Below are 27,723 nucleotides of genomic sequence, written 5' to 3'. Positions count from 1 at the left end.
CAGTTTAAACAACTTTGATCTTTCAAATGATATCAGACTATTGATATTCATCTTCTGAAACAGCAGAGTTCAAAGGCAGTGGCTCTGAACGATCCCCCTCTCTTTAATCACAGGGAGGCTTTGATTTGTTGAAGCAATTCACCTGTTAGAGAAATAGGGCTGGAGTTGGCGGGAGAAGAAAGTGTACAGACCTGTGGTGTAAAATCCCAGCTCTGCCACCTAGAAGCCTCGTGACACAGAGAGAGTCTAACCTCCCTGAGACTCACCTTCCTCCTCTGAAAACACTTCTGTGCACCAGTCGTATAAGGAATGAACATAAAACACCTACCTTCCTGGCAATCAATGAAGCTATATTCTATTACCATCATCATTATCCTCAATTCTGTTACCAATTCTCTGGCTTCACAGTGTTCAGAGTCCTGACTCTTTGGATTTGGCAATGTTTATCCGACACACAAGTTTGTTTGGAGCTGGTGACCAGGGACATGCTGTTTTCACTAAATTAGGGATGGAGCTTTGGAAGAGATGAGCATTAAAGACAGAACAGGCCACCTAAAGATGGAATGTTTTGGCCTGACACCTTCTTATACTGAGCAAGTCCTAATGAATGCCTTCTCCTCTCTCTGACCCAGTGGTTCTCAGCATTCGGTGTGCATTTGAGGGAGATTCCCAACTTTCCTTTCCCCCAGAGTCTGAATGTAAAAGGGCTGGAATTGTCCAGGATTCAACATTTTTAGGACTGCGTCTGGTAGTTTTAAGGCAGGTGGTCCGTAGACTGTCTTGCCCTCTCCCACTAAGAGAAATGCATGTGTATGTGAGTCCATTTGTGGTTTATAAAAACAACAAAACCTTTACTTCTGGATGGCCCTGCTTTGATGGCCACAACCAGCCAAGCAGGCCTGATTTACTTGGGAAGGAAAGGAGTGACCACTTCAGAGCCCTTGACCATCTCAACGTCTGGGCTTGAGTGTCCTGCTGCCCCTGCAATGTCACTTGCGTTTCTTCATCCATCGTCTGTCAGTCGCCCCCAGACTGACGCTATCTTGGTGAGCTAAGGCTGATGCCTGCCCTGCGCTAGCTCATTCAGGAGCCCCTGGAATGATCAATGAGGCTGGGCAGCCGGGCCCTCCGCGGAGCGCCCGTGAATCAGCTGCCAGCTGCCCCGGCCCTTTCCCTTCTCCGCGGAGCAGGAAGCACTCAAGCTGAGCGCAGCAGGGGCTGCCTCGCGTCTGGCTAATGGCTTTTCTGTGTCATGCATCGTCCTTCATCCCATAGATTTTTCATATGTGAGTGGGTCGGAGCTCCTGAAGACCCTCCAGTGGTAGACATGTCCCTTCTGCCAAATCGCCCCCTACTAAAGCCCTTGACAGAATTTTGTTTTAGGGGTAACTGCTTTAGAAGGAGAGTCAACACTTGATAAAAAAATTTTTTTTGAGATGAAAATCACATAACATAAAATTAATTATTTGAAAGTCAGTTTAGTGGCATCTAGTGTATAACAGCATTGTGCACTCACCATCTCCATCCAGACCCAAAACACTCACCCTGAAAGGAAATCCCGTCCCGTACCCACTGGATTAGTTTGCTAGGGCTGCTGTCGCAAAGCACCAAAGACCAGGTGGCTTCAACAATGAGCGTCTTACGGTCCCGCAGCTGTGGATGCTATGACTTCAAGATCAAGGTGTCAGCAGGCAGGGTTGGTGCCTTCTGAAGTTTGTGAGGGAAGGATCAGTTCCAGGTCAATCCTTGCCTTGCAGAGGCTGTCTTCTCTGTGCATTGATTCACCTCGTCTTCTTTCTCTGTGTGTCTGTGTTCGACATATCTCTTTGTAAAAGGACACAAGCCCTATTGGATAGATGCCTCCTCTAATGTCCTCATTCTAACTAATGACCTCTGTAAAGACCCCGTCTCCAAATAAGGTCACATTCTGAATGACTGGGACTTCGACATATGAATTTTGGGAAACAGTTCAACCCATAACATCCATTCAGCAGCACTATATCAATACTTTATTCTTTTTTATGGCTGAATAATATTCCATTGTAGGTAAACATTTATTTCTTAAACACCAAGTACAAAGCAACCTCTGGTGAAATCTTCCCCTGCCCCGGGCAGCTGAGTGTTCTATTACAGACTCATGTGCCCCTCTGCGTAAGGTGGATTGTTGCCCTCATGGGTATATCACACAGATCTTAATCTGTAAGCTTTTTCTTATCGTCTTCCTCCTTGAAAGAATGTTAGTCTTTGTGAGCAAGAGTAAGGACTTATTAAGGGGAAGCCAGGTCATGTTTCTTATTCCAGAAACTTTTTTTTTTTTTTTTAATTATTGATCTTTAGAGAGAGAAGAATGGAGACAGAGAGGTAGGGAGAAAGAGATCAGTTTGTTGTTCCACTTATTTATGCATTTATTTGTTGATTCTTGCATGTGCCCCGACCAGGGACTGAACCCACAACCTTGGTGAAACAGGACGACACTCAGAACCAACTTAGCTACCTACCCAGGGCTCCCAGAAATTGTTTTAAAAATAGATTTTATCTTTGATTTTTCTCTCTCCTCTTCCTGCTCTTATCCTCAGAGTTCTCTCTCCTCCCCAGCGTACATACGCTCACGTTAAAAGTATTTTAATAGAAGAGGGTAAAGGGGGAATACATGGTGACGGAAGGAGACTTGACTTGGGGTGGTGAACACACAATACAATATACAGAGGAGTATTACAGAATTGTACAGTTGAATCCTATATAATTTTACTAACCAATGTCATCCCAATAAATTCAATAAAATTTTTAAAAAGGAATCTTAAATGCCCACCATCCTAGGGAGGAGCGTGGCACAGATAGGGAGCACTGCCCTTGAGAAGACCCAGCAGGCTGCTGCTCTCATCGTCATGGTTACTGGGCCCGGCCCCTCAGGCTGACCTCAGACCAGAGCCTTTCAGATTCTCCTCACACTCCCCTCCCTGCACCTGCCTCGGAGTGATGTGTGGGTCCTCTTGGCTTGGAAACTGATGTACATTTCACCTGCCTCCTTAATTTAAAATCTCTTTCTCTCTTGTCTGCATGTAGACAGGAGACCTGCATCCTTGCTAGCCTGGGCTCTTTTGGGAACAACCCAGAACTGTCACTAGCTTGCTGCAGACGCAAGACCCTTTCCTGCATTCTATCCCGGGGGCCTTGGTAATGATGACACTGTATGTTGCTTCACGCTGAATCTATGGGAAGAACCACAACAGGGTGGCATTGTCCTGCCTCCAGACTCTTCCTCTCTCTCTCCCCCTCTCCCTCTGTCTCTTTTTCTCTCTTTCTCTCTCCCCCCCTCGCTCCCTCCCTCCCCCCATCAGATTAGTTCTGCCACCTTGGAAGTTCACTGGGTGAAGAAATGCCTGCCAGCCCCAGGGTTTTCAGAGAGGCAGGAAGGAGAGTAGAGTGGCTTGGAAATGAAGACAGGACAGAAATTGTTCACAGTCTGTGTTATTCCATATTATCATTTTCACGTAAACACAAGTCACTCTTGGGACCCTGGACTGGAAGGCTCCACACTGTTAATGAAATTGGATAAAAAGGGAGGTAATGATGCTGTAGGTTTTCCTCACTGTAGATCAGCCTTTAGAACACGGGTTTCACTCTGGTAGGGCTTGAGCTTTTGGAGTTTTTAAAAGCTTCCAGGGGATTCTAATGTCCAGCCACCTCTGAGAACTGCCGTCCTAGGGGACAGAGGCCTCCAGGAGAGTTTGAACACTTTGTAAGAGGCGAGGGAGGACGCAGGTGACATCTAATCCTCTGGTGCCCAGCAATTCAGTTAATTAGGCAGAAAGAAGGGACAGAAAGAACACCTCCTGGCCTCTGTTTTGCTGAGAAAAATAGGACTTTAGCTCCACTTAATCCTGTAGGGCCGGAGTGGGAATGGGGGAGACTCCCGCGTTGCCGCTTCCCTGCTGCTACCCATAGTTTGGTGGGGTGCCAGACCCAAGGTGATTGCCAAGGTGATGCAGAATGTTCACAGGAACATGTCGTTTCTACATTCTGCTCAAAACTCTCTGTCCTCCAGGCTCCCGAGGGAAAGTAACATCACGCGCGCGCGTCTGCTGTCTTTTCTGAGCAGAGTGCTGATATCAGCAGTTTGCGGCACCGCCGATGCCCCGGGGGTGCGGGAGTGGGGCGGCTGTTTCCAAAGGCAAGCAATTGGGCTGACCTCTGTGTCTGTGTTTTGTAGTACAAAATCGGACAGCTGTACATGATCAGCAAGCACAGCCACGAACAGAGCGACCGAGGGGAAGGGGTGGAGGTCGTCCAGAATGAGCCCTTCGAGGACCCTCACCACGGCAACGGGCAGTTCACCGAGAAGCGCGTGTATCTCAACAGGTAAGTGGTGGCAGCTGGCGTGCTGCCTCTGGGCTCTCTCACCACGCGGGGGGCCCCTCCCACCTGGCCCCACAGCACGGCCGGCCCCAGGTAGGCTGCGTCAAGCATAAAAAGGTGACTTGGAAAGTCATTAGGTCCGCCCTCTGCATCCGCCAGTCTAGTTGCTTCCACCAACAGAATCCCCTGCACTCTGCAAAGTAGTCCCCAGCTGCATTTCATTGGGAGGAGCTTGCCCCTTAGTTTTCCCACACCCAGAGTGACAGGTTAAGATGAAATCTGATCTTAAGGAGTGAAGGACTTTGTCTTCTTTGGTTCAGGGTTAGCAGTAGGGGAAGATGGCTTCCTCTGCAACGTGTAGAGAAGTGTTGACGGTGGCATTGTGCCATTGGGGCCTTGACTTGGGACAATTTCCACTTTCTGCCGGGGGACCGCTTGGGTGCCCACAAAGGGAATTGAGAAAATGAATGGTCTCCTGTGACCAAAGTATAATACGCAATGCTAAGGTGGCTTTCACTTCTCAGGTGGAACCTCCTTCCCAAGGTGGAGGTTGTCACCTCTCCTTGGGGAGGGGAAAGATTTGAGGATGACAAAGTAACACTAGTTAAAATTACCATTTCTGCTTTGCAAAATATATCCTTGGCTCTCTTACTATTTTCTTATCACCAATGGTATAATTGATTATCGGTGCCTATTTGATCTTCTCCCCATTCTATACCCCCGTTCCAGCCCATTTTCTTCCTGTCACCTTTTTGCTGGGTCAGAAATTTGTAGTCACATGAAATATGGAATATCTTTTATTGAAAGTAACTGTCAACGCTAGTGAACGAGTGTATGACCAGCCTGGTGTTCGCTACGCCCGTGAATACTCTTTATCCCCCAGGTATGGCGTCTACAGTTGGCCTACATGTGATTATTCAGAAAGTATTTCCAACATAGTAGCTGGACAGTGCCCCCAGTTCATCCCCTAACCCATTCTCCGTGCCTTGAGCACGGTCAGACGTGTCTGAGTCGAGGCATGTTTGCATTCCACCCTTGTCACATGGCCTCCGCCCTCCAACAGACTCTTCCTTCTTGATGGAGAGTTTGGAGCCTGTCACTCGGGTGTGTGGAAATCTCTCAGACCCACATCCTGACAGTGAAGGCCCTGGGCTAATGAAACCAACACGTTTTCATCTGCCCACGGATGCAGTGCCTGGGAATTCCTGAGTCAGGATGAAAGGCAAATTAGATGGATCCCATTCATCTGCTTCCCAGGGTTGGGAACCAGTTGAGCCTGCAGCCAGCTGTTGATAGGCAGCTTCCTTACAGCAATATGCTGCTTTGGCTTGTTAGTGTGGATGATAGAATTCAAAAATCACCCAGGGGTCATCTCTGTAGAGCAAAGAGAAGTGACGTGTAGCTATAGACCTACAGAAAATTTCATTCTTTTGCATTTGATTGCGTTTTCCCAAGTTATTGCCTAGGGAATGTTCTCTACTTACCAAATCCAAGAAAAATTTTAGAAAACTTTATAACTTTTACGAAACAGAACAAGAAGTGTCCAGCTTCTCTCTGTCATGTCTGTTTTCTCTATCAAAATATATTTATTTTAAAGGAGAATAAACATTACTAAGAAGGAAATTTGTTATAAATAGAGTATCTGGATTTCCAGGAATAGAAACTGAAAAGATTAATGTGGACCTTCCCCCTCACCTCATATGATAAACACAGGATGAAATATAACAATATAAAGTAGAGTTCCAAACAAATAAAGGGAAATCCTTAGGTACAAGAAATAAAGAGGAAACTCAAACCAGAATGGAAAGCAGATGAGCTACTGCTAAGGAAGCCAGAGGCTGTCAGACATCTAGGGGGTGCCACGCCCATAGGGGACAAGATATGTGGCCTTGGCCCATAAAATTGGGAGGTGGAACTGAGAATCGTGCATAAAAATCATTTTTGACAATAAAAAACAGAGAGGTTACAGAGATGCATACCGAAAGAACTACTAAAGGATGTACTTGAAGTAAAAGGAAATTGAATTCAACAAGGAAGGAGGAGGTGTCTAGAAATGATAATAAACAAGAAGTTGGTGAACACCTGGGCAAATCTGAATGAACACAGAATGTTTTAAAAATATTAATAGTGAGTAATTGGGGTATATTCATGAAATTTAAATAATAGTAATAGCAGAAGATGAGAGGGTAGTAATTATAGTAAAAAACACTGTAAGTTGCTAATGTTGTTTAGGGGAAGAGAGAGAGATGTTAATTAATTTAAATTCTTTAAAGCAAGTGTGTATATTCAAAATGTAAAGGTGGCCTATTAAGGAGCAGTTCAACAGTATGTAACTTTCAAGAGAAAACTTGATCAATCCAACAGAAGGCAGAGTAGGAACAAAGAGAACCTACAAAACACAAATAAAAAGCAAATTTTGATGGTAAGAAAATATATCAGTGGTCCTAGTAAAGGTATGTGAGTTAAATCCTAAACCTCAGCCTTGATCAAAAAATATAGGGCAACACTGGGAAAACCATAAGTAGCCTAATGTTGTAGTGGGAGATTGTAACATCAGTTTTTTTTTTTTCAATTTATTTATTTTCGAGAGAGAAGAAAGAGAGGGATAGAAACATTGATGTGAGAAAAAAATATCAATCAGTTGCTTCTCATACACAGATTTGGAGACCAAATCTGCAACCTACGCCTATACCCTGACCGGGAATTGAACCGGTGACCTTTATCTTTGCAGGGACAATGCCCAACCAACCAAAGCTACCCTGTTCAGAGCTAACATAATATCAGTTTAACAAACCTAGAGATCAAGTAGACAGAAAATTTAGCAAGCCCAGAGAAGATGTTAACAACAGAATGATAAGCTTGATCTAGTGGACACTAATACATCCTGGAACCAACATACTTTTCAAACACACGTGAAAATGTACAAAACCTGACTACAAACTAGGCCAGAAGTCAATCTCAACAAATACCAGAAAACCAATATCATGTAGATCCTGTTGGCTGATGCCAAAAAGAAACTGGTTAACAACAAAAAAATGAGATTTTTTTTTGGTAAACATTGCTGAATAATTTATGGGTTGAAAGTGTCAGATAAACCCACCTTTCCAGCCAATGAGATACAAGATTTTTCATTCCAGTGTTCAAGAGGCATGATCTGCTTCTGAAGAGGAGGAAATGGATGGTGGCCGCTGGGAAGGTAGCGAGTAGGGCCTAGCACATGAACCTAGATGTGAAAATCTTATATAAAACATTAGCAAATCAGATACCTCAGAGTATAATAATAACAATTCATGTTTGATCCAATTTGTCCTTGAATGTTCGCATCAATAAACTATGAGAATTCAACAAGATTGTTGGGTATAAAAATCCACGTACAAAAATCACTAGCAGTATTATGCACTAGGAACAATAAATGGAAAGTAGAATTTTTAAAAGTTCCATTGACAATAGAAAAAGAAACTTAAAAGATACCCAGCAACAAATCCACAAGATACACAAAATCTTTGGGGGAAAAATAGAAACTACTAGTGTAGGACATTTTAGAAACCTTAGACAAGTGGTGGTATTCATGGAGGGGAAATGCTAGAATTGACTGCCATCAATTCCAAAATCAATTATAAATTTCATGCAAATCTAATTAAAATGGCAATGGGTTGTTTTTTTTAATAGAATTTGATAATATAATCCTAAAATTGCTGATTGCTATAGCGTTATAAAGAGCCTTGATATTTGGTAGGGTAAGTCCCTCTTACTCACTCTACTTTTCCAAAACTGTTCCTATAAATTTTAGGATTAGAAACCCAAGGGGCATGAAAACCGACTGAAGAAACCAAGAACATTGAATGTAGCCAAGCTGGACAATGGATAAAACTGGATAATGGTGTAGCCAGAGGGAGAAGAGTCAGGCCTATGGAGTCTATGAGACCCCCAGGAGGGCCAGTCGGGCAAAGACTAGTGGGCGAGGATGCAGGAGGAAGCTTTGGGCCCCATTTAAGGATGAAATCTCAGTGTGCAAGTCACCTGAGAGCACCGTAGGGCGCCTATGGTCAGTACTCTGTCCCTGGGGGTGCTTGAACAAGAGTGGGGCACCCAGACTTCAGGCTGTCCTTGAGCAGACTCCAGCATCAACAAGGCAGTTACATGGGCCAACCTTTCAGATCCTTTTCAACCTGAAGTTTCTGTGCTCCGAGCATGTTTCAGACGTTATCCTGACTCTCCTCCAACATACATGAATGAGTAACCAGTGAGGCGCAGGAAAGCAAAGTACTTGTAGTTCCCTTCGTACAAATATAAACTACAGCCATCATTTTATAATTTAAAAGGTTCTTGGCATATTTGGGAGAGTATGAGCACATATCTCAGAAGCAGAGAGATTAGTAAGAAAGACAGAAAAATTAGTAACAAACACCTAACTATAGGGCAACAAGTATTTCCATCATCATAAAAGAACACCCAACCCATTACTGTGTAGTTATAACCTAGTGGTAACCCACCTCAAGATTATCCCTGTCCTACAGGCACCGGTCCTGGGGCTGCTGTGTTGGGGAGGCTGCTTCTTAGTTGTAGTTCATTAAATGGACATTTATTGAAACCTGTGCAACAAATGGTTCAGGTATTGGAGTAATCCCGTGATGAGCTTAGACATGTGTCGGGTCCTAGGCTGACTGGTTCCAGTACTTATGCACCCATCCATCCATCTCGTGGGTGATGTCATGGAGAAAAACTTTGCCTCAGCCCCCTTAGGATTGGTGACTGGGGCCAATCCTAAGGGGAAAAGAAATTAACAGGGAAAAAGAAATTTTTAGGTACACAAGGACACGGAAAAATGCGACTCCAGTGGGTGGTTAGAATTTGGGGCTTACATATCATTTTAATAGGGGAAGAGGCGGGAGAGAAAAGGCCCTAATGGGAAAACAAGTTACTTTTATGGAAAATAAATGTGGCCTTAGGAGAATGGTTGGGAGATAACAGTAGTTCTGGGACAGTGTCTCTTTAGGGGATTTTTTATCCTGGTGTTTATGGTGAAAGGGGTCAACCCTCTCTGGCTGTGAAACTGGCAGGGAGAGGTCTATGATAGTTGAATTCTTTTATGAGGCTCTACTTTTAGGCAGATATGGGGAGTTCAGAGAAAGCAACTGTTGGTTCCCAATTGTCCTCAGCTCTAAATAATCCATAGGCCACTGTGGCAGACTGTGGACCCCTTCCCCGGCCTCAGGAAGGCGGACTCTGAGAGTCGGAGCGGCCGTAGCTAAGCTGCTGCAGTGCCCATTTAATAATTTACATGGAGAAATATCATTGTCCTGTGGACCTGAAGTCATCCGCTGGCAAAACAAGCCAACTCTCATTCAGAAATTGCTTTTTAAATGTATTACCCAAAGCCACTATTAGAGGCACTGGAAATACTCAAAGCCTATGTAGTCAGGACCTACCCTTTGAGTCTGTCTTGCGCAGAAAGGACATTTCGTGGGAGGATGTTAGTGACTGGGGGCCAGACAGTCATTTATCTGGAAGCTTGAGTATGCATAGCACCGAGGGACCAGGAGCAGCAACGATGAGAACCATCGTTTGCGTAGAATCAGACTGTTATATTCTGCTATCACCCCCACAGCTGCCACGCGTAGGCCCCAATTGTCCCTTTTCTTTTTATCACTTGTTCCAAAATTCCAAACCTAAGCCTCCCTGAGTGGCAGAGGGACTTCCAACGGGTTCCCAAAGCCTGGCACCATTTTACATTCCCACCAGCAACTTCCGTGGGAGGGACCTGATTTTTCTACGTGATTACCAGCGCTTGCTATTGTCTGAGACACCACTCCATCCTAGTGGGTATGGAGTGGTGTCTCGTGGTTTTGATGGGCATGTATTTCCCTAATGTCTAGTAATGCTGAGCATCATCGGCCATTTGTATGTCTTCTTTGGAGAAATGTCTGTTGAAGTCCTTCGCCTCCCTTCAGCTCAGTACAATGTCTTTTATAAGTGCCATTTACCCTTTTATTAGTTGCTCTCCTCTCCCAGTGGTGACGGGCTTGCTCTATCCCCTGGCGCTTCCTGCCACGTCTGGTACACCGTTGGGCACACAACACATTTTGGCAGTTGCCTCGTTAATGTAGGGCATTGCATTAGTGCTGACACATGCGTGCTTTTGGTGGTTGTCCTTCGATCCAGTTTAGTTAACCAAATAAGTGGTGTTTCTTGGCTTGTCTTCAAAAATCCTGGTTTCAGCTGCCATCCAGGGAAAGGAGACAAGCCACTCATCAAAATCTGTAATAGATTCTAAATCAAACCTGCGACCCAGAATCACATGAGGGAGAGGCTTTTCTTTTGTCCCCTTTCATTTTCACTTCATTTCTGGTACTTCTCCATTCCCTTCCCATCGGAGCCCAGGAGAAGAAGGAATTGGGGGTGGAGGTGGAGGTGCCTTGGAGAAAAATGGAGCCTATTTTTAGTCTTGTTTTTCAGTCATGAAGTGTCATGTTCTTCCCCACCACGGCGGCTGGATTAATTAGGCTGTGCTGGCAGCTGCCAGTCAGGGAGGGATGCCAGCTTCTAGCAGTGATTCCGCCTAATGCCCGAATCGATTTGCACGGAGAGTACATTTCTCCTGCTGTGTGGCTCTTGCCTTCCAGGGCAACCTCTCCTGGCCTCTAGTGGCTCTGGGTAGGAGAAGGTACAGCTTCCACAAGCCATGAATCCTGTTTAACTGGACAAGCAAAGCCACCAGCTGGCTCATGTCTGTCTCTCACGTTACCTCTTCCTGGTGTCCCAGATCTTCCCCGGGGTGAGAGCCCAGTGTCCAGAACCCATGCGGCTTTGGGAGAGCCCAGTGTCCAGAACCCATGCGGCTTTGGGAGAGCCCGGCGTCTGGGCGCAGACCATAGAAAAGGATCAGAGCCAGAGATTCTGACCTCGGAGCTTGTTTTCATGCTGTTCTTAAACACTCTTCATGGTCATTATGGGCTTCTGAATATCCATATACAGTCTTCATTCATTCACAAAATATTTATTGAGCCTCTGTCACGTGCCAGGCACCGTCCCAGGCTCTGGGCACGCCGCCATCTGCAGAATGAAGGTCTCTGCCCTCCTGGGACTTGCATTCTAGTTGGGAGTGCCAGACAACAGCCACGCTATATAAGGCCATCGCATATTTTAGGGTATTCAGTGTTCTATGTAGATACACAGTTACTATAATATTAAATAAATTATTTGATGAATTTTGTTTTTTTACTATGTAGTAGGGAAAATAGAGCATGTGAGAGACTTCTTCCAGACATACTTTTCAGTCCATGTTATTCTATTCTGTCCCCATCTCAGGTTTGTTTTTTTGGTTTTTTTTTTTTTAAAGATTTTATTTATTTACTTTTAGAGAGAGGGGAAGGGAAGGACAAAGAGAGGGAGGGAAACATCAACCAGTTGCCTCTCGTATGTGCCCTGACCACCAGGGACGAAACCCACAACCCAGGCATGTGACCCGACCAGGAATCAACCAGTGACCTTTTGCTTTTCGGAACAGTGGCCAGCCAGCTGAACCACACCAGTCAGGGCCCCTTCTCAGTTCTGAAGAACATGCCAGGCACTCTCATGCAGACAGGTCCCACCCTCCTTTCAGCCCCCTTAGCTGCTCCCATGGGAAATCACAGAAACGGAATGTTAGTTGGGATCTTAGCATCCAGTCCAGAGGTTTTCCATCTTGGTTTGTTGTAGGGTGATGTTGACATGTGTAGACCTCTCCCCCCGATTCTGCACAGCGTGCTGGCCACACACCCCCACAGCGGTCCAAGCAGAGCCCTCTAAGAACCAGCACCAGACAGGCCCCTTCCCAGAATCCCAGCACACACTGTCCTTCTCAGTAGAGAGAGTGGTGGCGACATCCAAGTTCAGGGACCCTCCCATGGGCAGAGCCTGGCAGCCCTGCCTCAGAGGCGACGGCTCTGGAAACTGCTCATCTCTTTGCTGCCCTAGAAAGAATTACATTAAGAGCAGAACTGAAAGATCAGCCAGGAAAACCATTAAAAACAGTAAGTGAATAAATCACTGCAGCTGCAGGAGAAATTTAAAGACCTCAGAAATTACTGTATATGGAGCTGGACAGGAATAATTGATTATCATCCAAAAATTGTCAAATGCTAGGTCTGGGCAGAAAGAAGAAATGAAAGGTGAGAATATCTCTCCTGGACCAGTGGGAGATCAGGACACGAAGGCAGCTAAGTCCTTTTTAAAGTCATTTAAGTGAGCTGCAGTTATGTGAGCGTGATCTTGACACAGACAGTGACAGGGGTCAGGCACGCTGTGCAGGGCAGACTCCCGAGTGAAGCGCCGTTTCCGCGAACGAGCGAGGACTGTCTTTCTGCTGGGAATGCGGGGGCCCCAGGTTTCCAGTTAAGACCATCGTAATTCTGATCGCTGTTGAGAAAATGGAATTAGACTCCATTTAGATCACATTTGGCCTAATGATGTTTAGTACTTCCTGGGGCCAAATAATGTTCCAAATGTGCATAAATTGCTAAGTGAGATTAGATGTTAGAACGCGGTGATAATCTGGATTATAAAGTGCCCAAAGCTTCTACCAGAGGGATATTTTAGGTTTCGGTTCCATTAATTCTTTATGAAGTAGGTTCAGATTATGCCTGCCTGTGGGGCCCTCGTCTCGGGCCAGGGGTGACCTAGGGAAACCCGGGGAATATATGGGAAGGTTGCAGTGACAGTAATCACTTATGGTCAGGGCTGCGTTGCTCGATCTTGGCACTTTGAACATTTGGGGCCAGATAATTCTTTGTTGTGGACACCATCCTGTGCATTATAGGATGTTGGGCAGCATCCCTCGTCTCTACCCACTAGATGCTTCTACCTGCTAGATGCCAACAGCATCCCTCCACCCAGCCCCCTCAGTCGTGACCACCAAAAATGTTTCCAGACTTTGCCAAATGTCCCCTGAGGCGGTGGTCGGGGGGGGGGGGTGTCACGAAATCCCAAACCCCACCTGCTGTTGAGAATTACTGCTTTAGGATGACCAGTCAACCACCCCAGTTTGCCCAGGGCTGAGGAAATTTAGCACACGGGACAGTGCATGTAAACCGGGAAGAGTTGGTCACCCAGCTGTGTCATTGATATGTTCTATATCATACTAAAGTTTCCAAGTAAGGAAACAAATGTTTTAAAAAGTCTGTCTTCGATGAAGGCCTGGGGGAGACATAGTGTCATTTCACATCAGCATGTTTTCAGGACCGTAAAGGCGGTAGAGACAAATGTCCATCCTTGTTGTCAGTGTCTTTAAACCAGAGTCCTGGTGAGATGGGCCATCGGGAGCTTTGATCCTGGCCAGTGGATCAAAGGACATGATTTGAACCATGTCAACTTTCTAGAAGAGAGGTTCCTGTCTGACACCTAGTAGTACGTTTGAGTGACAGACTTCTCCTTAGAACTGTAGGCTGTGTGACAGTTTGCATCATGAAAGTGACAGCAACAGTGGGAACTCATTTAATTCCATTTTTGTTTGCAGCCCCAATAAGTCATTACTGCAGGAGAAAAGAAATTTTACTTTCTCAAATGAAAATGATTTGAAAATGATGTGCTCTGAGTAAATGGGGTCTGAGAGGTCTATTAGCAGGGTTAAAAATATTTAAAATGACATATCATAAAACCTGTTGCAAATGCCACCCGCACCTGGCCTGGTAAACGACTGGTACCAGAAGGGCCTCCTTTCCAGACTAATTAAGAGCCACATAAAAATCATGCCGCCCATCTTGGCTAAATGATTGTGTTTCAAGGGTGTCTCATCGTACAAGGTAACTGATGACAGTGCTGTGTATCCTGCAAGAGTTGGTGAATGAAACAGCTAAAATACGGTTCTAGACTCTATAGAGTCCTGAGCGTTTACAAATAGGAAAAATCTCAATGCAAATGGAATATTGCCAGTATTTTTCATCTTCCAGAAAATGACAGCTGCTTAGGAATGTACTTCTGCTGGGAGGCTTTTCAATGAATTGTGGGGAGAGGGCAGCCTGGGCCTCAGGGCGCCTTCCTGAGCACCTGACGAATCTGGGGAGGGGTGCAATATAGATGGAACCCCTCCCCCTGAGGAAGACAGTGGATAGTGGGCCCTGATGCTTGCAGGGAGTCATAGGTACCTTGTTGAAGCTAAACAATGCCCAGTCTACCCTGGGGAGATCCTGCAATCCTGTTCTCGTCCATTAAAAGCACAAGAAAACCACTTGCGCGCAGGAGTAGAACCCACTCCTTCCCACACTACGTTGACATATCACTCTGGGGTTGGGGGCAGAAAGGGGGGCGGGCACCCAGGGGAAGTTTTTCTTGAGACCATTTCCTGCAAGCGGGCTCCCTGCGACCTTCCAACATGAGACGCCAGCCCCCGTGGCGCTCCCACATCAGGGACTGAAAGAATAAATCCTAGGCAGGAGCTATAAAAATGCCCGCCAGGAAGCAGCCTTCCTTCTGAGCAGTGTGAATGTGAGGTAAATGAGCAGTTACCGCGGAGATGATTTTATGGGAGGGAGACAGTCTGCGTTAGGGCACAAAGAATTGTTACGTGAATTCTAAAGCTGCTCTGGCTTTCTCCCCACGGCCCACCTGAAGCTGTGGTCTTCGTCTACAGTCACCTGGCCCAGGGGAGCTTTCATGTCCCAGTTTGTTTTAACCCTGCTTTGTGGCCCAGAGCTCTGGGTTAGGTCTGTCCAGCCAGCCATTGAATATGCATATTTGTCTTTTAAAGAACAGGTCCTGGAGATTGTCAGAAACAAGAGGAACAGTTTGAGACGACATACAAGGAACGCGGTATTTTACTGGCACTGGTTGTCATTAGATTCCATGTCCAAGAGGGATTGCGGATTTGGGGCTCTGGAAGCGTGATGCTCCCCCCCCCCCCTTTCCTAGTTCTATCAGCTTGGAATTCAAAACTGCCTCGTGGTGTTCTTTATTGCCAACATGCAGCCCTCAGGAGCCGCGTGTGTGCGTCATCTTGCTCGGTCTGCTCTACTGCTAGACGCTGATGTCCCAGACACTTAGCTGTAGGCACCAGAACAGGAAAGAAACAAACTGGTAATGTCTAGAAAGACAGAAACCTGCGGGGTGTACTGCGGGGATGAGGGTGGGGTGAGGAAACTGTGCAGGCGTATTTAAGGAATATGTAATACTATATGTTTAAATCTAATATTGAAGGAATTCTCTGGGCCTGTCCTATGCCGGAGAGTTTGCCTCTGAAGGGAAACGAAACAAAATTTAATTAGCCCTTGGTTTGCAAAAGGTCTTGGGACCTGCGCCTTTGGGTTTTCTTTGTTTTAAGAATTCGCTTTCTGCAGATGCATGCCTGGTCCCTGTTCCAGAGGATAATGGCTCTGTCACTGTCTTTGTTTTCTAGCGCTGCGGCAACAGATTGCCAAAACCTGGGTGGCTGGAGAACGGCACAAATTTATCCTCTCGCAGTCCTGGAGGCCAGGAGTCTGAAAGCAAGGCGCTGGCAGGGCTGGTTCCTTCCGGGGGCGCAGAGGGACAGTGTGCTCTGTGCCGCTCCCCTGGTCTCCGCCACGGCCCTTGTCTGGGCGCTGGATCACTCTGCCCAATCTGGGCCATCTCCAGTCTAGGGAGAGCTCAGCTCATCTTGAGATCCTTACTAATTACATCTACAAAAAACGCTCTTTTCAATTCCGGTTAAATTCACAGGTTAGGTTGTGGGTGCATCTCTGCAGGGAGAAGACACAAGGGAACCGACTACAGTCATCAAGGAGTCATACTGAGTTTTTCTTCGCATCTCTCAAGTTGCTGCTCTCTGTTGCTTTAGTCCACTTTCAAAGCATGGCTCATTGTGAAGCTGACGTCTGGCTCTAACATTTGCCTCTTTCCCCCCATATTCACGCTTAAACATCCCTTCCCATCCCTTCCTACCACGTCTGCCATAACACTCCCAGTAGACAAAGGCTATCCTGGCCAAACCCTTTCAACATAGTCCCTCCCAGCCACTGAATTCTCATGTCCTTGAAAATCAGATGGGAGAGGACAGGCTTACAATCCTATGAGGGCCCCCACAGCAGGCTGCAACCTTCTGCCTTTGCACATTTGACGAGCACATGAGTATGCTCAGAAATCGACAGATGATGATAAAGACCAGAGGGAGGGGGCAGAGATGGCTGCAGAGGGAAGAGCTGCCTCAGAACCGCCCCCCGATCCCTCTAGCAGTCAGTTTCTCCAGAAAGATGTGGTAGCACAGCGAGGCTCTGCATAGACTCTTGATTCTTTTTTTCTTTCTTTCCTCTTAGCAAACTGCCTAGCTGGGCCAGAGCTGTTGTACCCAAAATATTTTATGTCACCGAGAAGGCGTGGAACTATTATCCCTACACAATTACAGGTGAGTCCGTTGCGCACGCAGTATGTCCCATGTAGCAGTGAGACGTAACAGTAGTCAGATTTCCCTGATGTCGGGTTTGTTATCCCAGCAGAGGCTTGTGGGAGACCCCTAGCATCCTTTCTGGGCAACCCTTCCTCGCAGGGAGTTGGGGGGTGGTAAAGCTAAACCATTTCCTTTCCGTCTTAAAATGATTTTGGAAAAGTAAAGTGAAACTCTTTTGGTGATATTTCTACAGGTTTTATTATCCTTACTGTCTTCTGATTCCTCAAGTAATTTGGGGGTGTGGTTTGTTTATAAACAAGTTTAGTTTGACTTGTTTGCTTTAGCCCCGCCCACCCACCCATGCCCCGCCAAGCACCTTGACTATAATGTATGTAAAAGATTCTGTTGGGTCCCTCCGTCTCAAACTACATGCTTTGCAATTGGATAGTATGAAAATCTTTTAGCTCACTTTTCCTCTCACTTGTAATGGTGGAATGTTAACCTCTGTGCTGATACTGAACTAGAAATTGTGGCCGAAAAATTTAGAAGGTTTGGTTCCTGCCCTCAAACACATGAACATTCAAGGTCCCACTTGAATATCATCGTAACAAGCTCTTCTTACTGGTTATGAAAGCCGCTTTTCCACTTAAAAGATTTCCTGTGTGGTTAATGAAATGCTCTGCTGGAATTATTAGTCTTTAATTCTGCTTTTATAATGCCAACGCTTTGGTTTTTAATTAGCCACAAACCCACAGGCTAATTGAATCTTGTCTTACAATCCTTATCTGACCAACCACCAAAGTAGCATATGAAAGAGTTTCAAGAGCAAACATGGAAACATTCAGTATTTATGAGAGTTTAATTTTTGGAAAGTTTCTTCACCACATTTGTAATAATTTTAATGCACTAGTACATGTTAACTCTGTGGTTTTGTATGTAAGCATGGTCTAAATCACCATTCTTGTCTCTTTTTTCTTTTCCCTCTTGTCCAAATGAACATCTGGGACCAGAATACACAGTAAGTTTTATTTAATCATTTTTTAATATTCAGCATACGATCAGTGGAGGAATTGAAACTTCTCTTGTATTTCTTGTCTTAGCAATATAATAAAAATATAGAGGAATAGTTCAGAATCAGAAATATTTAAATGTTGACTATTACATAGTTATATATAATACAATAACTTGAATGTTCTCATTTGTTCCAGAATATGACTGTTAATTAAAAATGCCTTAATAGTTACTTTATATAATTAACTTTGCTTGTATTTTTAAATAGCTTGACTGATCTACTTGTGATAGTTCACTGTAACAGAAGAACAGTTTCTAGAAATACAGTATTAAAGAGATGATGGCAGTTATCAATGGAAGATGGGGTTTATACTTAAAGGCTGTGGCCTTATCCCTTATAGGAGAACCTTGAAACTAGAAAGACATACGTTCAAACTATTTTACTCAGAGCTCTGGATTGGACAGTCTCAGTGGCTTGTTAAAATTATTTTATTTCTTTTTGCCCTAGGACCCTCTAGAGTCATTATTTCCATTAAAAAAAGAAAGAAAGAAAGAAAAAGAGGTCCCTATTATATATATTGTGTTGTGGTATTTTCATTGGATCATTTTCCCAGCAACCAACTGTTCAAACTGTCGTAACAAGAAAATGATTAACTGAGCTCTGATGGAGCTGAGTTTTTAGTCTTAAGCACAATCACCAAAGGAAAGGGGGATAGTGAGAGAGAATGGAGGAAAATGATTCACCACACTCTTGGCAGGAGCATCATGCCCTGCACATAGTAGATGCTCAATAAATAGTTACTGAATGAATTAATTCATTCTCACTGAATTTGTGGATTCGTAACTGAATGAATTGTCATGGAATTGAATGAATGAATTGAAGGAATGCATGAACCAAACACAGACAGTCCAAACAGATATGGCAGGAGTATCACCAGCTTTGGAGTTGATTTGCGTGAATGTCCCCTGGTTCTGCCACTTACTGGCTGAAATTCTTAAGTGAGGACTCCCAACTGCCAGTTCTTAACTTCATGCTGGTCCATGACTATGTTCTTACCTGTCCTTAGCAAAATTAAAAAATAGAAATAATAGTCAAAGTTTTACATCGCTCATTCTTGGACATTAAAATGTCTTTTTTTAAGTGGAATACTAGAAATCTATAAAGCATTCCCTCCTTCCCAATGTCTATTACTTCACATAATGGCAACTCTATGGCAAAAATATAAATTTTACATTTGGAAGTCAGGGAACCACTAGCCTGGAACAAGCAGCTTAACTTCTCTGCACCTAAGTATCTTCTAAGTATCTCCAAAATGAGTAATCCTTCTTTCACACCATTATTAGTAGAAGGATTCAATGATCTAACATAGGGGTCAGAAGACTTTTTCTGTAAAGGATCATATGGAAAAATATTTTCTGTTTCATGGCTCAGACAGTCTCTGTCACTCTGAAAGCAGCCATAGATAATATGTAAAGATATTGGCACCATCGTATTGGCCCAGGCAGGAGGCCAGATTTGGGCCCCAGGCTGTAGTTTGTCAATCCCTGATACGTATAGAAAGCCATTAGCACATCCGTACTAACAGGCAATTAAATGCTCCCCACCAATGCTACCCCCAGGTTCACTGCTCCTAGCAATTACGCGATCTCCAAGGAAAAGACTTTGGAATCTTTTGGACCCTGCCCTCTTTAACAGTTGTGCACGTTACTTTCCTTTAAGCCTCTGTTTCCTCATCTGTAAATGGGGAAAATGTATTAGCTTATCTCATAAGGGTGATGTGAAGATTAGGTTAAATAATCCACATAAAATCTTAGCCTGGTTCTTGGTGCATGGTAAATGCTCAATAAATGTTTGTCATTTTATTATTTATCATGCAATGCTGGAAGCTGCCATCATTAGAATGGAACTTCTATGGGCAAATACCTGGTGCCCGTCAGCACAGACTGGGCTCTAGTGATTACACCGGATGCGACTAATTGTCTAGGATATTATTTGATTTTATTGATACCTCATGTCATCCCACCTGGTGCTTCTCCGAAAGCCTGTACATGGACTTTTTGTTTGAAATAGAATCAGAATATACTTGTCCCTGTAACTACACAGAGGCAGTTATTTGCGTGGCAAGCCTTAGAATTAGGTCACTTCGACTTGACCCGAAAGAATCCTTCCTTGTTTCTTGCTAGCTGCTGGTGGCCCCAGGCATTCCTTGGCTTGTGGCAGCATAATTCCAAACACTGCTTCTGTCTTCACATGTCTCTTCTCTGCATAGCTAAAACGATATTTTTATTGATTGATTTTAGAGAGAGAGGAAGAGAGAGAAAAAGGGAGAAACATCAATCTATTGTTCCACATCTTTATGCATTCATTGGTTGCTTCCTGTATGTGCCCTGACCAGGGATTGAACCTGCAACCTTGGCATATTAGGATGACGCTCTAACCAATTGAGCTACCCAGCCAGGGCTTCCCTCTGTATCTATATTTTCACATAACACCTTCCTCACTGTATCTCCCTCCTTGTAAGGACACCAATCATATTGGATTAAGGACCTACCTTACTCCAGTGTGACCTCATCTTAACTAATTGCATCTGTAGTGGCCCTAATTTCAAATAAGATCATATTCTGAAGAAGTGAAGTTAAGACCTCAACATATAATGGGGGATGCAATTCAACCCATAATACCGGCTTTCAATTTTATGATAACATTCATTTATTAAGCACAAACAATGTGTAAAACATTGTGCCAGAAGGCTTCATTGAGCAATAACCCCTGCCCTTGGGTGGAGTTGCAGTCTGGGTATAACAACCTGGTGACGTTCCAGCGAAAGCCTAGGAGTCATCAGCAAGTCATGGGATTTTCTGAAGGCAAGATAGGACAGGCCATCCCTCAGCCTAGGGGACAGGCTGGCGCCAGACCTGCTCATTGAGCTGGATGACCTCTGAGAGGGGCTGACAGCAGATGGTCACACCTGAGGGTGGAGTGAATGGCACTGGAACATCAGCCAGACAAGCAATTGCAATGTGAAAGGAGGTGCCCTGGCCTCTCGATTGGGGTCTTCAGCTTCAGGGATAGGTCTACAGTCCTCAAGAAAGGGGTACAGGCAAGAACAGGACACAGCCACCTTCCCTAGGTCAGACAAGATGATCACGAGGTGCTGGGATGGTAAAGCTGCTGCCTTCAGCAAGTAAAAATATCTGCTGCAAGCAACTAGTTTTTAGTATAAGTGTATCCCAAATACTACATGGGATATACTTATACTGAAAGATGCTCATCTCGTATTTAATCTGGCAGTGCCATGGGGCAGGGGTGGCCATGGGACAGAACTGATGTCAGAGACCAAAGTACCAGAATTGGATTGTAAGAACAGAGCGCACTGATAGACCAAGGGTAAGGGAGGAGAGAGAATCGTATAAATCGGGAAACTGTCCTGCAGTTGACATGCCACATTAACTCTAAGGCCAATCAAATGACCCGTCAGAACAACGTAAGCACTTCTTGCCTCAGTTAGGATTGGCTCAGGAAGTGAAATGGATTGAAGGGGGGCAGAGCTGGAGAAAGTTACATGAGCGCAGATGAATACATAACTGTCGGTATTTCAGGGAGAACCTGTGCTAAGTGTTGAAGAGCAAATAAGAGGGTTGAGGAAAAGGGAGAAATTCTCCTTAGGAGAACTGTGGGAGGGTTTCTTGGAGAAGGTGGGATGTGAGCTTGGACCTTTGGAATAGTAGAACTCCCACCTAGAGACACCTGCTCGGGATGACTAACTAAATACCACAAATAAGAGATGTGTATTTCTCACAGTTCTGGAGGCTGGAAGTTCAAGATCAAGGTATTGGCTGATTCGGGTTTTGGTGAGGGTCGTCTTACTGGTCTGTCAAAAGCTGCCTTCTTGCTCTGTCCTCACTCAGCAGAGAGAGAAAAAAAAGCCAACTGTTCTGATCTCTTCTTATAAAGGCACTAATCCCATCATGAGGGCCCCACCCTAATGACCTCATCTAATCCCAATTACCTCTCACAGACCCCATCGCCAAATATCATTACGCTGAGCGTTGGGGGTTCAGCCTCAACTTGGAAGCAGGCACACAATCCTTATTTATCAGCATGCTCATTCCAGGCCCAGTGGCTAAGTGGTATCACCCAATCCTGGCCACCTAGACACACGGAGGCCAGGTCAATACGGCTGTGAATGTCAGGTCAAGGTTGGAATTAATTCTCCATAGGGAAGCAACATTGTTCCTGTCTAATCCAGTGTAATTTTCCATCCCAAATGTAGGACAGCTTTTCTTTCTGGCTCCCAGTGACTGGGGGAATCTGGGCTTTTCTCTCTCTGGCTGCAGGTGCACTCCTTCCCGTCCTCTTGGAGTCAGCTGTATTCTCACGCCCTCTGCCCACCACAGCAGCCCAGACAGAAGAGCCCCCTTTTCTCTCTGACCACAGGGTCTGCTCCCAGGATTTATAACACATGCTTTCAATTGTCTTCATCTTTGTTCCTGTTTTAAGTGCTTTTTCACTGTGCTTTTTGTTCCCTGATCCTTTAATCCTTAATAACTCTGCTCGATGTCATTCCAAGCTTCCTATTTCCTGTCTGTGCCCCAAAGCAAAACTTTCCCAAATGCCAAGCTCCCAATCCGGGTCACCAAGCCCTACCCCTCCCTCCTGGAAGCCCAGATGGGTGTCTCTTTTCATAGGATTAGCCCACAGCAGTATTTGTCTCTTTCTAGGATCCCCTAGGCCTTATATCTGACTGTCCAGCCTGTTACTGAGACCTCGTGCTGCCCTCATCTGTAACAAAATCTAGCCAAGGGAACTTTTTATTTAGTATCATTTAAGGCTTCAACATTATCACAGTTATAAAGACATAAAAGCTTTTTCATCACCATGAGTGACTGGGTGTGTTTAGGATTATGTGGAAATTTGATTTGCCCAGGAAATGGAAAGAATATCTTTAGCTTGATTATGGGAAAAATCTTAATTATACAATAAACAAAGAATAACACAATGACAGTTTTCCAGAGGACAGACCATCTGACCAGTTCTTCAGAACCTGCAGGTCCTTCTGAAGTTTGTCAAGTCACAAAGGAAGGTGCCCGGGGAGACTGGCTGCCTTCCAAAGTCGCTGATTTTGTTTGTCTAGAGCTAAAAAAAGGCAGCGCTGGAGTATGAACATAGCTCAGCCGCATGAGCCTAGCTCAGCAGCATCCATTCAGCCTCGGTAATAATGAAAGGGGGGGAAAAAAGGATTTTCTGCTCAATTGTAAGAATTTGACAACCTAAGCTATAGTAAATCGATGGGAGTGACCTAGAATATACAGTTGCTATATATATTTTGCTGTTCTGACCATCCCACTCCACCACAACTGCAGAAGAGGCAATGACAAATGGGACCCACCATTCTGTTAGAACAGCTGACCGTCCCTTCCCCAGGGAGCCGAGGGGTTGCGGGCTGTCCGATGTTACCCAACATTTAAATTATTTAGTTGAAAGAGGTAGAAGAAGCAAATTGTAACAGAGAAGGGAGAAGGAAGTGACCCTTGAATGGGAACTTCAAACAGTATTGAGCTGTTCAGGGTTGGTTCAGCCGAAGGTGGAAGAGTCAAGGCTGCTCACAGCCGGGAATGGGTCATCAGTCACCCAGGATGAACTCTGGTCATCTTCCCAGGAGTGGCAGTGTTTTTCTGAAAGCAGCTAACTGTCCTGGGCAGGAATTCACTTGCAGTCTTGGCCTCATCAGCTTCCCTGGTCATTGAGAGAGCTGATGGGTGGTGGAGACCGTTCCTCTCAAGCCTTCTCTTCCTTCTTACGCTCTCCCCTCCTCCGCCTTCCACTGAGTCCCTGCTAAGGGGTGTTACAAAACTTGGAAATTACAAAGCTAGGAAACAGGTACAAGTCCAGGGAGGATAGGTTATTATACCAGAACTCTAGGATTAGTCTTGTCTGGAAGGAAATTAAAGGTCAATCTGGCCATCTCAACTACTATGTCAGCCAAGAGGATGAAGGTCTCTATGTGTTTCTTCTTTGTGACCATGAAGCCAGGGGTTGCGATGGCGGTTAGAAGAGAAGGAAATAACATTTGTCTCCACACGACAATTAACTCTGAATATCCAGGGCAGTACATAATTTTGTGGGGCAAAACAAAGTATTCCTTCTTAGACATGGGGACGAATGAACTGGGATGAGTTAGGGACCAGGCCGAAGAAAGTCCTCCAATTGGAAGCGCTGATGAGCAAGGCAGCCATCTGGCCAGAAGAGGACCTTCCCAGAGAAGGCAGTTGAAGTCAGTGGAGCTGTGGACCATGGCTCCTAAATAGAACCAAAATGATCAAGTTCAGAAATCTTCAGGGTTCAAGAGAATTTTTTTTTAATATTTTAAATTTTATTGATTTGAGAGAGAGAGAGAAACAGTAACATCAATCTGTTGATCCACTTATTTACACATTCATTGATTGATTCTTGTATGTGCCCTGACCTGAGAGATCGAACCCGCAACCTTGGTGTATCGGGATCACGTTCTAACCCACTGAGCTAGCCTGCCAGGGCAGGGTTTAAGAGAATTTTGATGGAAACTTTCTAGAACCATTTATAACAATCATAAAGATGGCATGTAGCCCATTAAGTAAGAAAAATACTGGGTTAGACTGTTGAACAGATCTTTGGTGTTGCAGGACTTCTCAGAGCCTTTACTGTTCTAAATACATTATGAATCTACAAAAGGGAGCAATAGTGTGAAACACTTTCCATACTTATTTGTCCCCGTGACCGTGGATTTCTAAAAACTGGTCTGCTAAAACTTAGAGGAGCTCCAGAAGCTTCTCTCAGGGTCAGGGCCATGATGTGTTCAGTAAATAGGCCAGTGGGATCAATTCTGTTTGGGTTAATGATATTTTTTTCTCTTAAATTTCAGTGGGTTAATATGTTGCCTAAAGATTACTATTACTCAAATACCAGTTTTTTTTAAGAACTCCCAACAGCAGTGAGAAAAATTTTTAAAGAATCACGTGACACAGAACCTAGAAGTACCTTTTTAAATTAAGCTGATTCTGTTAGACCACAAAGCAAAGACCCCAGTGTATTGGAATGACAGTGAGCTTATGCATTCTGATTTATTTCCAGTTAGAAAAACGAGTTGGTTGCACGGGTGAACCAGTTGCCAGCCAGTGTATTCACAGATGTGCCTTGGTCCTTGTGCAGGACTGGAACTTGTCTCCACATCTCAGCAACCTAGCCCATTGGTACCTGGTAAAGCGGGAACCTTGGCATACCCATCAGTGTTGTCTGTCTGATTTGTCCCGTTTGCGTTTGCTCTCGCTGTTCCCAAGCTCTAATTTTGTACTTCAAAGGAAATTAATTCAGCCACTCGGAGTGAGGGAGAGAACAGGAGATAAAATATGTTTCGCGACCCTAACGTAGCATTTTTAAATTGTTTGTATTTTTTAAACATCACTCTGACTTTACAGAGGGTAATCAAGAGAGAAGAAAATATTTGATAAAGGGAATTTTTGATAGAAGATTTTACTAGGGGATTCTCCTTTCTTTCTCTGCTCTCTCTTTCCCACTTGTGGTACTGAAAATTGGATTTCTCTTCAACAATTTATTAATGCCTATGGAGTCATGTTCAGTTCAAGTTGGTAAGGTCAGAATAATACAGCTGGAAAAATTTTATGGGGCAGATTTCTGTAAGAACAAATTAAATTCTTATAACTATGGTTCTACTAGTCTAGTTGCCCCCTGGCTGGTTTGGCTCAGTGGATTGAGCGTCGGCCTGCGAGCTAAGTGTCGCTGGTTCGATCTTCCAGTCAGGGCACATCAGAGAAGGAAAACTCTGACTCCAAAAAACCTCCGCTGCCTTGCGGCATACCTCTTCAGGGGAAAGGCTAAGGGAGTAAACCCCGACAGAAAATCCGGAGCCGGAGTCCCTAAGGCGGTTTGACGTTGTAGTCAACACTGGCAACTCCTGCGGCGCACCTGAAGCCAAGCTGTATTGACTCCGTCTTTCCCTTGGACCCTTCAGCTGCGAAGAGAGGGGGGGTCTGCTGCATGGGCAACAGCAGACCCTCCATATCACCCTGCCCAGGCTCTGTAGCTTCAGCTTCACTGGAGAGGACACTCCAGCGTCATCACAAGATGTCGATTCAACACGGGAGGAGACAGATACCGTGTCACTCCCGAGTCGGACTGCACAGCCATTCTCGGCGGTGCAGATAGACTCTTAAGAAGCTACACCATTGTCTCTTGAGACGGACGGCTGCCGATGACTAGTCTAGTAAATTTTAGTGATTAAGTAAAGTCAAAGCAAACTTGCCCCATCTCTTTTGACCTTTCTCATCACTAAGATACTCTGAACTACATGATAGTATATATTTAAGTGAGGACTTAGCCCAGTAGGTTAAGAGGAAGATTCTTACAGTTTTTAATGAATCTGAACGTTTTCTACCTGGCCATATGCCAGCCTATATTTGGGAAGTCCCCCAACTCATTCCTATCTCTATTATTTGCATGTACTTCTTTTTCATTTGATGTGGTCTGCCTGTCTCTTTAAATTCTTGTCCTGTCTCTATTGTGTGTAACTATCAGTATTCACGAGCATCTTCTGCTTGTTTCTGCCTTGACAGGTCCAGCCCTAGACTATGAGCCTTAATTTAGTTTCCCCACCTAATTTTCACAGAAGCGTATGTAGCAAACCATGTCCCCATTGAGAAAACATACTTTCATTCATGCCTTCGCTCCCTCTCCCTCCTGGCCTTGCTTCTCCATGAGCTGCTGCTGCTCAGCGTGCTAGGGGACCGGAGGAGGTGCCATCAATGAACGAGCTAACGAATGCACAGAAGCCTCCGTGTAGGGTGCAGGCTGATGAGAAGCCCCGGGCGGCTCCCATTCATTTCCTCGCTGTGGGCTGCAGTGCAAGCATCTGTTCTGCTCTGTTCGTATACACTCTGCCTTCCTGTCCTCCTCCCCCTCTTCTCTTTCTGGTCTCACCGCTCTGGGACGCATTTTCCTTCTGTGCAGCCTATATTTGGGAAGGCATTCTGGTCCATCCTCATCCCTCTAGTACAGCGGTTCTCAACCTTCCTGATGCCGCGGCCCTTTAATACAGCTCCTCATGTTGTGGTGACCCCCAACCATAAAATTATTTTCGTTGCTACTTCAAAACTCTAATTTTCCTGCTGTTATGAATCATAATGTAAATATCTGATATGCAGGATGTATTTTCATTGTTACAAATTGAACATAATTAAAGCATAGTGATTAATCACAAAAACAATATGTAATTATATATGTGTTTTCCAATGGTCTTAGGCGACCCCTGTGAAAGGGTCGTTCGACACCCAAAGGGGTCGCGACCCACAGGTTGAGAACCGCAGCTCTAGTATTTACATGTAATTCCCATTCTTCCTTGCTTTCAAATTCTTAAACCTAAAAAGAAACCTCCACTTGAGTTCCTTTTCTCACTTTTCTAGAACTATGTTCTTTGCCATTTTATTCCAACCGCCTTGTCCCTATTACCACCCACATTATGTGTGTGCAAAGTCATATGCGGCCCTTGGAACCCAGAACAGCGAAGGAAACCCAGATATCTCCCTGTATTTCCTTTGTGTCTTCCCCTGCATGATGACTGAGTTTCTCAGTAGGTGGCGGCAGCTGGACAGACACCTTCCGGAAATCGGTATGTGTAGGAAAGATCTTCCATGCCCAGAAGGGAAGCTTATATATATTACCTTCTAATTATGGGGCAAATATTCTATCAAAATGGAAGGATAAAAATTTCCTGGTGAAGAATAAAGAAAATTGACAGATACTTTAAGATCTAAGTGTCTACCAGCTGCCTCTATGTATAGACTCACCACCCACAGTCTCCTGTGTTACACCCAGCACAGCCTCCAGTTCCTAGACAGCAATAAATTCCAAACTCCAGACCTGACCTCACTGTCCCCACAGAGCATTCTGGATGGAAGTCTCCTATTGGTGAGATGTGGACCATTTGCAAGTCCAGTTTTATTAATGATCCCAAGCTGAAATTCCCTGT

General features: G+C 44.8%; 1 protein-coding gene across 1 annotated transcript in view; it reads left to right on the top strand.

The window, feature by feature from the left end:
* Positions 1–27,723, top strand: part of PITPNC1 (phosphatidylinositol transfer protein cytoplasmic 1) — a 206,330-nt gene that overhangs the window by 97,884 nt on the left and 80,723 nt on the right. The window contains exons 2-4 of the mRNA XM_090291100.1: positions 4,211–4,359; positions 16,620–16,708; positions 17,701–17,708. Coding sequence (XP_090147226.1) covers positions 4,211–4,359; positions 16,620–16,708; positions 17,701–17,708 — 246 coding nt within the window. The remainder of the gene's footprint in view (positions 1–4,210; positions 4,360–16,619; positions 16,709–17,700; positions 17,709–27,723) is intronic.

Source organism: Furipterus horrens, unplaced genomic scaffold (assembly GCF_987537825.1).
Source record: "Furipterus horrens unplaced genomic scaffold, mFurHor1.1.pri manual_scaffold_11, whole genome shotgun sequence".
NCBI classification, from domain to species: domain Eukaryota; kingdom Metazoa; phylum Chordata; class Mammalia; order Chiroptera; family Furipteridae; genus Furipterus; species Furipterus horrens.
Note: the sequence above shows the minus strand (reverse complement) of the source record. Positions and strands in the feature narration are given on the sequence as shown.